At 40.4% G+C, this 14,134-nt stretch overlaps 1 protein-coding gene across 1 annotated transcript in view; it reads left to right on the plus strand.

Annotated features, from left to right (window-relative positions):
- The first annotated feature begins 11,016 nt into the window (after positions 1 to 11,016).
- Positions 11,017 to 14,134, plus strand: part of paplna (papilin a, proteoglycan-like sulfated glycoprotein) — a 28,706-nt gene continuing 25,588 nt past the window's right edge. Inside the window, exons 1-2 of the mRNA XM_036151077.1 lie at positions 11,017 to 11,254; positions 13,583 to 13,645. Of these exons, the coding sequence (XP_036006970.1) occupies positions 13,595 to 13,645 (51 nt within the window). The 5' untranslated portion in view covers positions 11,017 to 11,254; positions 13,583 to 13,594. The remainder of the gene's footprint in view (positions 11,255 to 13,582; positions 13,646 to 14,134) is intronic.

Below are 14,134 nucleotides of genomic sequence, written 5' to 3' on the forward strand. Positions count from 1 at the left end.
CACATAGTTATGAAATGCAGTGACTGATGATCAAAGAGCTCATCCTCCAGTTACTGATGCTAAGCAGAAGATGGGGGACATTGTGGGAATTCCTTGATAATTTGGCACCCCAACATTCCTCCCTCTCCATCTCCTGGTGCCAATTGGCTGATGGGAGTCGTGGGCCTTCGTTCAGATAGGGTCACACAATATTTTTGAAAGTGTTCCCGGGTTGATGAATGTGCAGAACCTTATTATTAAAAAAAACCCATACTTACACTTCATCTCATAGTATCTTGTAAACATAGTCATATCCCTTGAATGTTTTTACATCACAACAAAGATGTCCAGTGTGTGGCCTAGTGGCCATGTGCAGCCCCTCCGAACTGCAATTTAAGAAGGATTTGGTGGTTGATGCAGATGGAGACCTTTTGTTTTTAATAAGGGCAAAAATATTACAGACCTGGCCAAATCTTCTTACAATTGAAAAGTACAATACAAAGTATTCATCTTTTCATAGCCACACTGCTTCTCTTTTTTTTTTTTTTTTTTTTTTTACAAACTCTTTAATTTCCTAGTTAAAAAGACCACATCTATCCGATGACTTTTACTCAAATGCAGAATTTGGCGCACCAAAATCTCCTTTTAAATCATTTATCAAAACTGGATAAATACAAAAAGTGTTTTCAAAGACAAACCCAAGTCCGGTTCTTATTTCTGAGACTAGACAAAAGAATTTGAAACAACAAAAACGTCTGGACGCCCCTGCATTACAACAAGCGCTGCTGTATTGTGTTGGGACGTTATCCAAGAGGCCGACAAAAAGAAGTGGATAATTGTCAAGTACAAGGGAAATGATGCATGGTTGTAAACATTTTTGGTAAATAAAAATCCGAAAAGTCAGACGTGCATCTGTGTTCAGTCCCTTGGCCAGTCCTCTGTGGAAACCCCTTTCACTTCAGTGACCGCTGCAAAACTCCTGGGGGTTTGTCTCCACCCTCTATGCACATCTAGCACCTCTAAACATCAGTTTGCTAATCTAGCCACAGATTTTAATCAGATTTAGGCACAGGGATGTTGACCAAGCCACTCAATCTCTTGAATAGGAATTCCAGAAGAGGTCGTAAAAAAAATACTTTATATGTATGTTTTTCCCCCTTAACGCTGCTTTGTGTCGGTCCATCATATAAACCCCGACCACCAAACACTGCGGTTTGTTACCCTATACAAACTATACATGTGAAAGAAGTGAGGTCGATGAAAACAATGGGAGGAGGGGGATTTTTTTCAGTAGACGTCACATTTCTTTGTAGGCCTTTAAGCTTGTTTGAGACTAGAGTGAACCGAGGTAATCTGTCCATCACTTTCATCCTCTGTATGGGGTGGACTTAGGCGGGAGATGCTGTCGCTGTGTGTAACTCTGATGTGCGCTACAGGTTTCCAGGGATAAGTCTGCTAAGGGGATTACTGAGCAGGGAGGGACGTCTGTTCCACATGAGATGTGCAGCCAACCTGCGCCGAGGATTAGATTTTACCGATCACTGCAGACAAGGATCAAGCTCAGACACCTCAGAGCACACTGGGGGAAAGTCTGCGTGAAAACGATAAAAAAACCCAACAACAACGCCTCCATAGGTGAATAAGAGATCCCGAGATGTCGAAGGAAAAGCTGGAAAGCCTGGTGAAGCGCATGGAGGAGACTCTCGCGGAGATGGAGCAGCTGAAGCAGCACTGCGGGAAGCAGAGCGAAGAGCTGAGCCAGCTGGTGGTGGAGCTCCGGCGGGAGAACCAGGAGCTGGTTGAGAAGTACAACCAGCTCACCGTGGAGATGAAGGAGGCCAAGGAGATCATAGAACAGCTGCAGGACACGAAGTACGCCTTCAATGCGAAGGAGCGGCAGGCGCAAAAGCTCAGCCGGCAGCTTTGAGGGCCGCCGTGCTCCACTGGAAGCATGACTGGCAGGGGATGTGATCTTGGCCAGATGAAGACAACATCCAGGAGGAAAACAACTAAAGGAGGAGGACAGAAAAAAAAAACCCATGTTGCACAAGATTTTTAAAAGACTGGATGGCCGAGGAAGCTAAACTGAGTGCAGCTGTTTTCCTTAATGTATAGAGGGTGTTCTTCCCTGACTCAGAGCAAGCATGTATGCATTGCTTAGTAATTTGAACCTAAATCCTGTGGCTTAGAGCTCTTTTTAAAGCTACAGCTAGATTTAATGACCTGAAATCAAAGCAGAAGGTCTGGTTGTGGAAAATGTAAACTTTGGTTGAAAAAGGTTTTCTATTTAAATCAGAGACAAACATCCAAAGCATTGTGCTCATTAGGCTTTGGTAATAAAAAAAAAACACTATTCCTGGAACATAGGATGCAAAACCTTGTAAAGATTTTAGTGAATGCCAACTTGGAAGTGGGTGGTCATCTATTTTTGGTCTCCTGCAGAGCTGAGCACTAAAAATACCTGATTATCCCTCTTTACCTTCAGCATATTGAGGTCTGAGACCTCAGGTCAACCACCCTCTGCTAAAATGAAAGCCAATTAAAAAAAAGTACAACTCGAAACAAGATTTCATGTGAGTTGTTTGCACAACATAATACATTTTGTTGATGCAATCTTGAAATGAATTCTTATGTTCAATAAAGTTGTGAAAGTAATTACCACCGATGTTTTTGGACTTGTACTTTTTTAGTCTCGGTCTTTACCTCCCAATGCATGAAATGGGTTCCAGTCCCATACGGGAGCCTGTGTGCTTGCAGTCAGAAACACAGATAACAACGTAGATCTGCAGTGTCTGGGTGCTTAAAAACTTACATTGCTCATCCATTTGTTCTCCATTGCAGTCAGAAACACCAGGTGCTCTCGCATGGGGAGTCCACGGTATATTTGTTTGAAAACGTTTAGCCGGCAGTGATTGCGCTATGGAATAATTGGAAGCTTCTTTGCCGTTCCATTTAACCCCATTACTTCAAAAGCTCAAAGCAAAATAAATTGCAACCAATATCGTTAAAACACTACCTAATTAGTAAATATATAACCTAAATCCAGCTGTGAACAAACAGCCTCATGGAGACCAAAGAACAGAGTGGACGGGTCGGGAATAAAGTTGCGGAGAAGCTTAATTCTGCATTAGATTATAAAACAGTATCCCAGGCTTTAAACATCTTTCAGAGCAAAGTTCAAGCCACCATCTGAAAATGGAAAGTGGATGGCACAACTGCAGACCTACCAAGACATGCCAGTTTACTTGAACTAACAGCCCAAGTAAGCAGGGGATTGATCAGAGAAGCAGGGCCATGGTAACTCTGGTAGACGTCCAAGTCTCAGTTGAGAGTATCTGTCCACAGGACAGCTATTTGACACTCAACAGATTTGGCCATTTTGGAAAGGAAACTAGAGGATTAAGGTTTCCAGTTTGACAAAAAAGAAAAAGAAAAAAATAATCGTGTAGGGGGGATGCTTTTCTTCAACAGGGACAGGGGGGATGGATGGAGTTAAATACAGAAGAACTCTGGTAGAAAGGACTTCAGATTTGAAAATTTTGTTTATGGATGCTCAAAAGTCTGCCCAGTTTGATGTTGCTTGATCTATTTTACAGATGAACTAGCTAAAAAGCTAGCTGTCCACAGCTAGTAGATACTCAGTTAATTAAACAGCTTGAAGCTAACTGCAGTGAAAGGACGGCTAAATACAAAGGCACAGCACTCTTTTCAAATGTGTCTCATTATTATTCATGGCCTCAGACTTTTGAACTTTACTTTCCTCCCGAATGGTTATGTTTTTTAATCTTTCTACAATACCCCAAAACTCATGTTGGAGCCCATAAGATGGGTCAATCAAAAAAGTCCTGAATCATTAAATGTCCATCCAATCAAAGCAGATCAAATCCTAAAAGATATAAAAAAAATTATGACTAGTACCCATTACTTTAAAGGACATGATGCATTTATTGACCTTATAAGGCCTTTTTATTTATGTATCCTCAGTTAAATAAAAAAGGTTGGAGAACTGAAATAAAACAGAATGCTTGATTTGCATTTTTAATGTTTAGAAGCAGTAAAAAAAATCTGTAAAAAATCTCTATCAGCTGTAAAAAATCTTCAAACAGCAGAACATTTAAAACTTGTTGCATTCAAATATGTAAATATGCACTGTCAGAAGCAAAATTAATGTGTTAAATGAAAGACTCTTATGGGTGTAGTTTTTAATTCCACACTTTTTATTTGGTTTACCGATGTCTGCAGAGAGTCTCAGAAAGGCCACGTTGGCTTGCTACTGCTTCAATAAAATGTTTTTAAATGTATACCAGGCATGAAAAATTACACAAACCGTAGACATTTGTCTCCAGACAGACACACTTTTACACTCAATATGTATTTGTTTTCTTTCTACATACAACAGAAACTTAATTTTAGGTAATTGAGGTGTGAAAAAAGCCTCACTGGTAAAATGAGAGAAGACATTCTTCTAAGGGAAACATTCTGGCAGATATGTAAATACAGCTTTGCTTATGTGGTTTCCTCTTTAAAACCCAAAAATAATCACTTTTCCTTGTTGTTTACATGTAGTCTTGACTTGTTTTTTTTTGAAGACCATCAACATATCTATAATAAGAATGCTTGGGTTTTCTGTTCCCTTATATCAGCCTTTTCAATTATTTCTGAAAAATCCAGAAGCATAACATGTCTTTAAATCGATTGAATAATCTGGCAATTCCACAGTTCCATTTAAACCCTCAGATAGCCCCAAGACCTGACAGATTCAGATGCCCCAGTTGGCTTTGATTAGCCTTTTTTATTGGTTCCTTTAAAACACCAACAAAAACACTAACCTAATGTAATAATTGCCTGACCACCTTTAAATCCAGAGGCGGACAGAGTACACAGCTTCATTACTTGAGTAAAAGTACAGATACACCTTGCTAAATTTTACTCAAGTACAAGTAAAAGTACTGCAGTCAGATGTCTACTTAAGTAAAAGTACTGAAGTACTTGTTTTTAAAAGTACTTGAGTATCAAGAGTACATTTTCTAAATATTGCATTACGACTGCCACAGTGCTTACATTTATGTACAGAAATGTCCTACACGTCGAGTTATGAAAAATGTTAATGTTAATACATTGGAGAATGTAAAAGGAATTGAAAGTAAAACCAAGTCATTTAATCTTTTTACCATGTTGCTTTATTTAACATTTCTCACAAGGCAGTAGCACAATGGCAACACTCTGACAAACCTCTGCTAGAGTTTGAATGGATTTTTTTGCACCCACATTTGAACCTGACTGTGTTAAACACACCGCATACTAAAGAACATCAAACCAAATGCTCGGCTTCATTTTTGTAGGCAGTGATGAAGTTCTGTTTGGGTAAACACAGCAAACACTTGAAGCGAAAACTATCATTTCAATTGTTCCGAAAATTGAAATAGTCGGGCGAGGTGGGGCCACGGGTTGACACATTCCCGGGATGGAACTGCTGCGTCTTCATCCATTGTTCGTCTCTTGTCTAATAAATCTGACCATGGAGTTGATTTCGGCGGAAAGCTGAATGTGATTGCTGATAGGCTGTCCCAATCAGTGGCGCCTTGCCGCCTGCACAATCCAATCACGTTTGAGAGGGAAACAACATCCGAGATTTTTTTATTTTATTTTATTTTTTTAGATTTTTTTTTTTTACTCACAGTTATGGATAGAAATGTAGCGGAGTAAAGAGTACAATATTTACCTCTCAGATGTACTTGAGTAAAGTCATGAGTACTCCCCAAAAATTATACTCGAGTAACGTACAGATCCCTCAAAATTTTACTTAAGTACTGTACTCAAGTAAATGTACTCCGTTACTGTCCGGCTCTGTTTAAATCAGTCAGACTTGTGCTGTATTTTGTTTGGTATTTTAAGTCTGGCCAACATACAGCCACCCCAGAAAATACTTGCCTCCTAACAGAGTTCCTCTGTTATACTTTATTTTGTCACACTTTAACACAACCTGTCTGACAACATCAAGTAGGATAAAAGATCTTACAAGGCAACTAATCACACCCCAATCTAAAGAAATTCAGAATCAGATGTCAAACAAGTTCATTGATACGATCAGTGTGGAAAGTGGTTACATGGGGATTTCTAAGGCTTTAGGACTCTAGGGAACAAACGACGACAGGCAATATACATTAATGGAGAAAACATGCAACAGTGGAGAACCTTTCTAGAACTGGATGACCTGCCAAAGTGACTTCAAGATCGCCACTGTAAATTAAGTTTTTGGAGTGGCTTAGTCAAGGCCTGAGTCTAAATGATACCGTGATGTGACCGTTCATATCATAGAAAGCCCTAAAATGTAGTGGAATTAAAACCATTCTGCATAGCTGAGTGTAAGGACCAAAAATCCTAAGCTTTTTTCCATAACAAATTAAATCATTGTGTGAAAAGCATGTTTTGCATTTACTCTGGTTATTATGGAAGTGCATTGCATTCACCAAAGAAAAAAACAGAAACCTTATCTGATAATTACCAGATTCTGATCTGGTAATTATGAGAAAAGTTGTCATTACAGAATCCACATCTGGTAATCAAGAGACACCAGGAAAGGGAGCATTTGCATTAATTTATAGCCCTGAAGCGTCCCGTATTGGTTTAATTGTGCTCCTGCAGGAAGAGAGAGACTTCCACCAAGTCAGAGTAAATTAAGCTATCTGTACAATGTTGACATTCCAATTTTAATGCCATCCACATTAAGTAAACTCAATATTTCCCAGTGCTTCATACCTAAGAAGAGGAAATAAAAGCATATCAAATCCGATTCCTTTACTGCCAGCCTAGGTCAGCAATAACTGTCCTTAACTTTTCTCATAAGTATAATATCTATGAGATCCTGATCTCACAACATCTTTTTTCATAATATCAAGATCTTTTCTCATAATTACGAGATGTTGTAAGTATGATGTCTTTTTTTTCTTTGGTGAATGCGATGCGCTTCTGTAGCCTATTCATGTCTAGTATAGAAATGTGTTGATCTAAACGTGCTTCGTCTCGATCATTGAAACCATCAATGTTTAAGTTAACGTTCAGCAAATAATCATCATCTCTCTGCTGAGAGTCCAGCTTAACTCTTACCTGACTCCGCCAGATGGATTTGCTCCGCATATCCATCTGGAAACCTTCCGTTGAAGTAATTTTGGGAAGGGGCGAAAATACTGGTTAGCTGATTGGCCTATGTTGGTGATAGACGGGCCAAATAAACCAATCAGATTCGTCGTCGCTCGTAACAGAGCGACGACGAAAACACAACCACAAGCCAAGCTACTCTTGCTGCTGCAGGTAAAGGCTCGTTAACTCAGCAAATAAATACTCTGTAATTCCGATAAAACTTGCTCGATAGCCACGCTAACGCTAGTTTCATCGGCTGAAGCCGCAATGTTCTTTAGACTGAACTGTCGTGCTTCCGGTTGCGTCACACCTCAACCCGCCTCAAAGCCAACGCTGATTGGACGTTCGTTTGGTGAACGGCTCCAAATTTTCTTTAACGGAGAGTATCCAGACTGATCTGCGAGTGAAACCTTGAAAGCTCGCGAGATCAGGATGGTCTCACGAGGCTAGCTTAACTCAGCCCAGTCCCGCCTCTTCCTGGCTAACATTAGATCACCATTAGATCAATTGCCAACAAACTGGATGACAACAAACATTCAAGGATCGCCTCACGTAAGATAGATAGCTTCACGGACCGGCTGGACAACAACATCCCCGACACCGCGGCCAAAACCCAACGCCACGGTTTTGGCCAAACATTGTACCATAGAGCAAAGGTTTAGGTCTGGCTATGTATATTTATAACCAGACATCAGTTTCTCAAAGCTTGACTAAAAATTCTGTTTGGTTGCTGACAAGATTGAGTACACTTCAAAAATCACGTTAGCTTCAATAACACTGCATTTTGATTAGCAACAGTGAATCAATTGGGTGGAATTGTCTCAAAGGGTGACGGACGATGGTGTCCTTCTAACTGCTAATTTATTGCTGGTTTTGTTAATATTCAGCCCAGAATAAATCCTGGTTTAGTAATAGGTTCTAACTGATTTTGACCTATTTCTAAACTGGGGCTGTTTAAAGAGGGCGCTGATCTGGAGGAATACACATCAACTGTGCTGTCCTATATTCACTTTTTGCACTGATGCTGTCCCACCCACAAAGACAATCAGAATGTTTCCTAACCAGAAACCATGGATAGGCAGCACAGTGCGGTCACTGCTGAAGCATACAGAGAAGAAGATAGACTGGCCTACAGCAGGGCTTGAAAATAGCATCCATAAGGCAAAGCACAGACACAAGCAGCGCATCGAGGACAACTTCAGCAGCAGCAACCCACGTAACATGTGGAGAGGCATCAGGACCATCACAGATTATAAACACAGTGATCAGCAGCTCAGCAATGACCCATCTCTCCCTGACACCTTCAACGTTTCGAGTCTCCAAGCAGCAGAAGGCCTGAAGATTTTCCTCAGCTAGAGGTGCAGCGTCAGCTTCACCAATATCAACAAGGCTGCAGGCCCAGACATGGTGTCAGGTTTGATGCTAAAATCCTGTGCTGACCGACTTGCAGGGTTTTTTCTGGACATCTTTAACCTCTCCCTGCAGCTCTCCATAGTCTCTGCCTGTCTGAAGTCCTCCATCATTGTGCTTTTGCCCAGTAAACAACCATCACCTGCTTCAACGATTACCATCCTAATAATCTGACCGCTGTCATCATGAAGGATCCTCTTGAAATACATCAATGACACCATCCCTTCTGGCCTGGACAACCTGCTGTACGGTTACAGGGAGAATCGCTCCACAGAGGATGCTGTCTTGTTGGCGTATGTTAGAATATTATTGTTGGACATCCGCTGCAGCGTTGTGTCCTCAGCCCTGCTGTCTTTACCCTTTTCACCCACGTCAGCTCTGCTGTCCGCCCTACAAACGTGGTTGTGAAGTTTGTGGACATCTCCGTGGTGGGTCTCATATCCAACAACGATGAGACCCTCTAGAGAGAGGAGGTGCACAATCTGACACAGTGGTGAACAACCCAATCTTGAACACCAATAAGACCAAGGAGATCCTGGACTACAGGAGCTCCAGGAAGACTGAACATGCTCATCTCTGCATACAGAGGAGGTGGTGAAGTATGTGGACAGCATAAAATTTCTTGGTCTTCACATTTCCTCTGACCTCTCCCGGACATTAGGTTTATCGTGAAGTGTTGTTGGTCAGTGCAGTCAACCGATTTAAGGGGAAAAAAAAGGTTTGGAATGATAGCGTCTTGTTCTGTGTGTGTGTTATGTGTGATCTGTGTGTGTTCTTAGACGGTGTTTGACTCATCAAAAATGTCATTAAGGAAACACATAATCACAATAAAGATTCTTGATTCTTGAACTTGTGGTTGCCATGGATGGCATCCTTCAAGTGTTGCTACTTAGTTAACCCCTTCATGGAATCCATATAGTTGGCCCAGCAATATGTGACGAAACTCTGATGGTACTGGGTGCCTTGACTCTGAGCAGGGGGTCACTTTTTGAGATAATAGTCTATCCCAGCACTTTCTCAATGAACTTGACCCACATTTCCTAGGTGGAACGCTGAAGCAGGCGACAATATGCACACGCCTCATACTCAGTCAATACTCTTCTGGTATGGACAACACAAAGACACATTGGATAAACCTTGTGTTGGCCCTTGTCGCGTAAGAAGCCACACCCTGGGGACAGGGTTGAACTGAAGACTTTTGCCATGCCGTATTTGCTAATATCATGATGAGACAAAAAAAATCTGTGTTCAAAATAAAAAAAACAAAACAGACATTGGCACTCCATGGGCGGACCCTCAGAGGCAGCAGTTGCTAAACCCAAAAAGAGATAAATAAACTAGCTTTAAGATTTTTCAAATACAGAGCTATCTAGAAACACCTAGTTAGCCTGAATGAATAGAGAGGTGCTGTTAGTGAGGTGAAGAGCGTAGGAACTGGACGATGTTGTGATGACAGGTGTGTTTAACTGCAGGTGGATATCATTTCGTTCTTGCAGCTGAACAAGTTTCTCACTTCCTGCAGAGTATGTAACAATCTTAAAGGCGTGATTAGAGGCGTCTTCATTCAGGACACGCAAGGGTGTGATGTACCATTCTATATGTGTTGCACTGAAAGGGGACAGAAGAAATTGTAAGGGCCAAATAGTTTTATATGCCACCGTGTGGGTAATACGCTATCATGTCTAATAAGGCTATTATTGAGAAATAATTTTGTACAAAGGAATTGATCCAGGAATGGATTAATTTACCTTGACAGTAATGACTTTACTGTTAATTCTTTGGTCAAAGTATGAACGATAACAGTTGTTAGCACCAGCTTGCGCTATTTATTTATTAGGTAAAATGCTAATGTTAGCTTAAGTGAGCAAACATTTTAACTAAAGTATTTAACACAAGCCATTGACAATAACATTATGCAACATAATTTTTCTGACCTGTCATTTCTTTTTTCATCCAGCAGAAGAGTTTCTCTAGTTCCAATGGCTCCCTTCTGTCTCCCATAAAACCCATTTTTGACCCAGTGTTTGGTTAAAAACGCCCAACATCTGTCCCAAAAACTTCACTTGGGTTTAAAAATAAACTAAAAGCTGTACTTCTCAGAATGTTTATTAAAACTTTTATTAATGATGTTAGGAGTAAAAATAAAAATGACACCAAGGTGGAAACTGCTCCAAGCTGCAAGGCAAAGGTAACATGTGGGACCCATTTGTGGCTAAAACTGTAACTCAGCCTTAACATTAGACCCATATGGCATCGCATGATTGCCCTGCTATTACATAACTCCTATTCAATGCACAAACGTTTCCCAAAACCTTCCTCTGTGTCTCTGGCTATGGAGAGGCTAACACAAAACGAAAGCTCGCACTGTTATTTGTGCAGTCTGAAATTACATGATGGGCGTGAAACGTCCCCGTGTCTGTCAGGAGGGGCTGTAATTGGGCTGAAAGGGTTGCTGGTTAAAAGGCGCGGAGCAGACGCCACACAGGATCTTCGACCAGCAACACTTTCTCCTCTGCCTGTTGGTTTCCTGTTGGAACGCACATACAGAGAGAGAGAGAGAAAGAAAGAGAGAGAGAGACAGACAGGGGTTTCCAGACAGACAGCTCCTGCTCACATATCCAGGACACTGCGACTCTTTACGGACACGTTGAGCCAGTCCTCTGCTGTCAGCTGAGCTGCGTCCATCCAGGGGTGAAGACATCACATTCAAAAGCCACTGAGCAGGGTGAGTAATTTTTCTCCTTTTAATCCAAAACCTTTTACATATATTCTTGAGTGTGAGACATCTCAGTCAATGTTGTTTTCTCTCAAAAACATGAATTCTAGTGAAACGGAGCCTTGGTGACATTTAAGGGCGACAGATATTTAGCCTAATTCAATAAAAGATCTATCAATAAAGATTTCTATTATTTGTCCAGATTCAGGCTTCCCACCTGGTACACAGGGTACAACAAGACCCTGCTTGCCCTGCTGACTGAGGAGCAGGATAATAGCTAATTTAGTCTGATGAAGGCAGGTAATGACCTGAGGGCTTTATGAGCTGGTGCACCGATGACACATGAACCTTACAGGAAATTTGACTGATTCATCGTTGCAGCCAATCAGTGCTTCCAAGTGAGTTTAAAGGGACAGTCCTAAATCCAGTTTTCAGGCGTCAAAATGCAACTAATTGTTTTAAATGACCTTTATTGTTGTGGCACATTGTGGATCATGATGTAGTGTGATAACAGATGTGAGGTGCAGACTTTGTGATGCTGAGGATCTTTTTGTTATGTTGATGCCAAGTTTATTATTAAAAGTTGACTGTAAATTAAATGATCATGCGCTGATAAAATTGTTTTGCAGGGGACTTTTGGTAGTGGTGCCCCCAAACGTTGGTTTTAATGATAGGTACATGGCCAATAGATTAATAAGTAGGTATTTACATTACGTGTCAATTATTTAAACTTTATGCTCCTTGATGTCGGTCCACAAAGAGTCTCAAACGGCCTGTCAGGACTAATTGTAGCATCAAGTTACCCAATACTGGCCCCTTATAATGTGCTTGAGACAGAGGGACTCCTTGAAATAATCTGGACTTGGATCACCCATCCTCTGGACTTCTTGCATGTTCACAGAGGGGTATCTGTCCTCAGCGGGGGCATTTGGTGGTCACGGCTTGTGGGTCCGATGGGGTTCGGTGGCCTCAGTTGACCCTCATTCTTTATCTGAGGAGAGGCAGGAAGCTCTCTGTTTAGCCAAGGATAAACAAACAGATCTTCCTATTGCAACAAAGGTGAAGTGTTTTATTCAGCTAGTCACTTCAGTAGAGTAAGAAAGAACAGATAATATATGGCTTCATTATCCTGCTCCACATGGGGTGAGCTTAAGTGCTGTTTAAGATGTCTACGTCATTCAAATTCAAAGTGCGGATCTCTGTAATGACAGCAAATACTTGTACAGATTGATCAAAACAATATTAATGTTAAACCTTTATTTAACCTGATAAAAATTTCAAGCTTACCAATTTAAGATTTGAAACACAATTGCTGTTTGAAGGATTTCCGTTGTTGGTTTCTTAAAATAGAGCTGAAAGGTTTCAGTGAAAGCAGTTCTGATCGTTTCAGCTCAGTTTGGAGAGCATCCCAAGCAGAAGGGACGGAAAACTGGCAGCTTTCTTTCCCAGTGTCTATAAAAATGAGATGAAAATATTGGGAGGACATGAAATCCTATCAGATCTCATTTTGATGTGAGTTTGAAAAATAGCTAGTGAGACTTAATCTTTGCGTACAATATATGTCTTATTTAGGTTTGCTTAAGTTTCGTCGAAAAGGAGAATCTAGTTCCATTCTAGGATGAATATTCCACCAAGGCGTGAGGAGAGGAGTTTCCTTAAATTTAATGGAGACACTAAGAAATTCCTCCATGGATTTATATTTTAGGCAACCAAATTTAGTCAACTAAAACTAGACTCAAGCCTAAAATGATTACAGATAATAAAATTGTGAAATAGAATTTGCTGTTAAAATGAATTCTGTAATGAAACAGTTTCAGCACCTATTTCTAAAGTTAAAGGGTCCATTTTTTTGACTGTTAGCCCCCCAAAAGTATAAATTTTACCATCAAATGTCTGTTTATTTTTTTAAATTATTTTATTGAGTCATCGGCAGATTGTTTTTACACCTCTGAACTGCAAAAGAGGAAGTAAAATTTAAGATTTTTTTTCCATATCCAAACTGAGTGGACAAGCATGGCATAGTAATTGATTCGATTTCAGAGGTTTGGTTGCAGGTGAAGCTTTCAACTCCATGATCAAAGCTCTCACATCAATGCCGCACAAACATATTTATTCATTTGGAAAGGTTTGGGGAAGCGCTTGCGGGCAACATGACTGGTGTGCACTGTCAGCCAAAACAGTTCCAGACAAGGACCTCGCCTCTCTCTGCCCTTGGTTTCTATTTGTGTGTATAAACCAGACACTGATTTATTACATCAATGTCTGGGGCTGACAGTCCACAATAAGTAACTTGAAATCTTTTGTGTTTTGCCTTGTTTTTTTTTTTTTTTTTTACAGGATTTAGTGAAGATGCTCTTTCTTCTGGTGATCCTGCAGCTGCTTCTGGCTCCTGCATTCATGGTAAACGTATTTTTGCTATAAATAAAGGTACAGATAGACCAAAAAAGCTCGCAACCAAAGTATATATTTGTCCAAAGTCAAGACGCCTGTCTCTCTTTAAAGCCCTCTTTCCTTTGTTACATTTCTAAATATTTTTTAACCCAAAAAAGGCCCAAGCCTTGGTATTGTATTAAAATATCTTGTTCAAAAGTGTACTTAGCCCTTTTAATTGTTCACATTTTGTCACATGACCTTTAAACTTCAGTGGATATTTAAGGATTTTGTGCAACAAATCATTGCAAAGTAGAGCATATCTTGCCAAGTGGAAGGTAAGGAATATAATATATTCCTTATAATATATTATAAGGAATATAATATAATAAAATATAATATATTCCTATGTTTGCTTTATTTATGCGGTTCCCTTCACTCTGACACCCCTAAATACAATCCAGCGCGATTCATTTCCTTATGAGGTTACCTAGCCAGTAGGGCTCAGAGGTTTGTTAG

This window comes from Fundulus heteroclitus, chromosome 19 (assembly GCF_011125445.2).
Source record: "Fundulus heteroclitus isolate FHET01 chromosome 19, MU-UCD_Fhet_4.1, whole genome shotgun sequence".
In the NCBI taxonomy this organism is placed as follows: domain Eukaryota; kingdom Metazoa; phylum Chordata; class Actinopteri; order Cyprinodontiformes; family Fundulidae; genus Fundulus; species Fundulus heteroclitus.